Raw genomic sequence first — 4,076 nt, forward strand, 5'->3', positions numbered from 1 at the left:
TTGCAACAACCAGCAAGTTGGTGCAAAGGAACAGCACTTCATACACTAGCAGAGGCTTTTAAAGGCCTTTGTCCAGCACTGTCACATTTGATAGTCTAAGCTCTGTTCCAGGATTCTATGCTTTACAGGTGGGAAACCTGAGGCGCAGGTTAATGGATTTCTCTAAAAACGAATGAATTACTTCTCTCTCTCTCTCTCTCTCTCTCTCTCTCTCTCTCTCTCTCTCTCACACACACACACACACACACACACACACACACACACACGAGAGAGAGAGAGAGAGAGAGAGAGAGAGAGAGAGAGAGAGAGAGAGAACAGAGACACACACAGAGAGACAGAGACAGAGAGGTCTGTTTTTTAATTGTTCCTATATGCCCAGCATTCTTTTAAGTCATCTCCAGCTCTTCTAAAGGAAGGCACACTGAAGATGCTCAGTAAATATTTGCTGAAAAAAAATGAAAGAATGAATGAGAAAGCGAATGGAATCCAATCAGATCATGAATGGGAAAGAGACTTAAAGGCTGACGGCAGTCTCCAAGAGATTGTTAAAACAATTATCATCTCCACCACTCTGTCTCCTCTCCTCTCAGCCCCGTCCTGCTTTCGGAGATGGAATGCCTCCTCTCAACTTGGCTAATTTCATGCCGGGAAGGAGGGGCTCTTTCAGGTGCCCTAGACCCTCGCATCTGCACCTGTCTGGGTACCCCGGTCAGTTCATCTACTAGAGCAGGGAGGGTGAAGGAATAGGGGCCCAGCAGGCCGCCATTGGGAGGGTCATGGGAGGAGCCCCGAGAGAACAAGGCTGGCGGGTAGGTAATGGGGGGGGGGCAGGATGATGGCGACGGGAACCCTAGCGGGGTGGGGCGGGTCCGTGCGTCCCAGCCGGGCTGCAGCGGAGCGCGCAGGGCCAGCTCTGCAGAAAGCGGCGGCTGGCTGGCCCGGACGGTCACATCCCACTGCAGGGGACCAGCCTCGGCCGCCGCACTGTCCTTTGCACCGGGGACGCAGGCCTGCTGTCAGGTCTCGCCGGCAACGCCCCCTGCTCCGAGACAGACTATGCGTGGCCCTCGGGAACGCTGGGGTCCCCGCAGACCCGCGGCCCGCGGCCACTCCGCCTCTACCCTCTCTGCCCGCAGCTCGGCCGGCGCTGCCCGCCTAGGCGGGCCCGCGTCGGGATGGGGTAGGACCAGCGCCAGTCCGGCGATGGGCCGCCCCCTGGGCACCGAACAACCTCCCGAGTCCTGACCGACCACGAGGACCCGGCAGGTGAGTGTGGGCTGATCCGACTGCGCGGGTGGGGGCTGGGGTGGGCACCAGGGTTATGCGGAGGAGGAAAAGGAGCAGGGGAAATGGGCTATGGGCCTTAGGAAGCCTGGGAGAGCTGCTGCATCCCTCTTGCGTTCTGGACAACGCAACTCCTGCCTCTTCCAGGAACCCCGCCTGGATGTTAAGGGGATGCCTCCTGGCCCCTCGGCAAACTCGGTGGAAACCATGGCTTCTTTGATGCCTCTTTCCCCATATCTGAGTCCTACGGTCCTCCTGCTGGTCAGCTGTGACCTGGGCTTTGTGTGAGCAGGTGAGTGAAGAGGACGCCCGCAGTGGGGGTCCGTCAGAGCTAGTGTGGAAGTGAAACCTCTTAACCTGTCAACACCCTGGCACCCCCAGACCGCCCTCCCTCTCCTGTGAATGTGACGGTCACTCACCTCAGAGCCAACTCGGCCACTGTGTCCTGGGACGTCCCAGAAGGCAACATCGTCATTGGCTACTCCATTTCCCAGCAAGTACCAATCACCCTGTTTCCCCAAACCTGTGCCCTTGGGTCTCTGAACACCCCTGCACATTACTCCTTTGGAGTGCTTGGATGTTACAGAATCCCGAGTTAAGCCTCATGGTCAGGGACCGGGGCTAGGTTGTTCTCCTTTCTCTACATCTTCTTGCAGGGACAGAAAGGCCCTGTGGGCAGCGTGTAATCAGGGAGGTGAACACCACCACCAGGGCCTGTGCTCTTTGGGGCCTGGCTGAAGACAGTGACTACACCGTGCAGGTTAGGAGCATCGGCCTCCGGGGAGAGAGTCCTCCTGGGCCCCGAGTGCACTTCCGTACTCTCAAGGGTTCTGACAGGCTGCCCCGCAACAGCTCCAGCCCAGGTGAGAGCCTGTGTTAGAAGAGTCTCCAGCTTTTGAACTGGGTTTTAACATCTCATTGACTTGCTTAACGCTAACAACATTCTAGCTTAGATGAATAGAAAGATGATATAATTTGTTCTACTGCCAGGGACGGAAAGCAAAACAGGTGGGCAGGGGACCAGCTACAGAGACACTGCTAATGAATCCTTTGGGGAAGGGTTTCCTGCTTTCTTTCACCCAAGCTCACATCACACCTGCCACGGCCTGCATGAGCAATTTCTGTGATCACCCACTGGTATCTAAACATTGCCCACCACGGGCTTCTTCCTGAGAAGGGCGATGATGGGTCCCGCTGACTCTAACCCCCAGCATCCCCCTTCTGTACATAACAGAGCTGTCCAGTGGGTCCTCTGTAACCCAGAGGATGGTTCTCTACTTAGGAGACATCACAGTGAAGGGTCTGGATGGAGAGCGGCCATTGCAGACCGGGGAAGTGGTCATCATCGTGATGGTGTTGCTCATGTGGGCTGGTGAGTACCGGATGGGGAGCCAGGGACTTGGGACCATGATAGTGGGAAGTGGTGAAGGTTACCCGTCGGGAGAAAAAGGAGAGAAAAGGAGTCGGGGGGGAGGGGAATGGCTGGTGGAGGGAGGTAATCAGGACAAGTTTGGGGAGAAAGAGAGAAGGCTATTGCAAGGCTAGGGTTGACAGTTGTATGGGCCCCAGGGATTCCAGGATTTTCTAGAATTCGTGCGGCTGTTACAGCCTCAAGGCTGTGAATGAGAGGTCAAGATCAAGGCTCAGATGGTATTGTTGTGTTTCAGCTGTGATCGGGCTATTCTGCCGTCAGTATGACATCATCAAGGACAACGACTCCAACAACAACCCCAAGGAGAAGGGGAAGGGTCCTGAACAGAGTCCTCAGGGAAGGCCAGTGGGGACAAGACAGGTGACATGGGGACCAGTGAGTGTGAGAAGGGTAATCTGGGTGCCCAGGATATTCAGTGAAAAGCAGAATAGGCAGCAAAGGGGGGTGGGGCGGGAATGGGATGTCTGGGATGAAGGAGTCCAGAAGGCGGGAGCAACACCTTTACCTGTCTGAAATTTGAGATTTGGGTAATCTTCTCTCATAGAAAAAGTCTCCTTCTATCAACACCATCGACGTTTGAGTGAACTGAGTGACTGAAGAACCAGAACCAGAAGAGAGATGCACTGATAATGGGGAGTGGGGTCAGGGAAGCCTAAGTTGGTGATCTCTCTGAGACTCCCACAAGGCTGTGCACTCCCAGAATCCCAGGCTGGTACCCATCCTCTTTCGACTGTGAGCAGGGCCAGAAGGTAGGTCTGTTAGAATCTGTACCCCTGGACCTGGGAGTGGATATCAAATGGAACATCTCCTATCCCCCAGGTCCAGGGGAGTCATTTATTCGACCCTATCCCACTAGGTCCCAAATGGGGCCCCATCTCACCTGCATCAGGACCATTGGCATCCACTAGCTGCCCCTACAGCTTGCCTCTGGGCCTCAGAGAGGGCTGTTTCTGTCTGTATTGCCCTCTTCCATGGAGAAGGAGGAAGCAAGCATCTGGGCCTCGAGGCAGATACCACACTGCACTACTCCAATGTCTTCCACGGAGCCTCAGGTGCTCCCCCCTCACCTTGCAGCTCCTCCCGCTGCTGGTGATCTCACCCCTGGGACATTTTTCCAATAAAGGTTCTTGGACAAACCGGAACTGACTGTATGGTATGCTGAAGACATCTCTACACCTTCTCAGCTCTCCAAGGGCCCCTCACGCCACCACCAACTTAAAGGAACAGACCCATTATAGGATGTTTGTGTCCGTGTTTTCGTCTAAGACGGGTGGAGAAAAGACAAGGAAAGGGTACAGAATCTAGAAGCCTCCTTTCTTTGGCTTTGTTGAAATGTGGGGGAAGGGTGCAATGAGAAGAC

The 4,076-nt window shown here is 55.0% G+C and overlaps 1 protein-coding gene across 1 annotated transcript; it reads left to right on the forward strand.

Moving 5' to 3' along the window:
• Window positions 1–1,556: 1,556 nt before the first annotated feature.
• Window positions 1,557–3,858, forward strand: LOC142839582 (fibronectin type III domain-containing protein 4-like; the record flags this gene model as incomplete). Its single annotated transcript, XM_075955798.1, has 6 exons — window positions 1,557–1,576; window positions 1,666–1,781; window positions 1,941–2,147; window positions 2,567–2,656; window positions 2,952–3,076; window positions 3,261–3,858. Coding segments are annotated over 6 exons (594 nt in total), but the record flags the coding sequence as incomplete, so codon positions are not given.
• Window positions 3,859–4,076: the final 218 nt, after the last annotated feature.

This window comes from Microtus pennsylvanicus, chromosome 21 (assembly GCF_037038515.1).
Source record: "Microtus pennsylvanicus isolate mMicPen1 chromosome 21, mMicPen1.hap1, whole genome shotgun sequence".
NCBI classification, from domain to species: Eukaryota; Metazoa; Chordata; class Mammalia; order Rodentia; family Cricetidae; genus Microtus; species Microtus pennsylvanicus.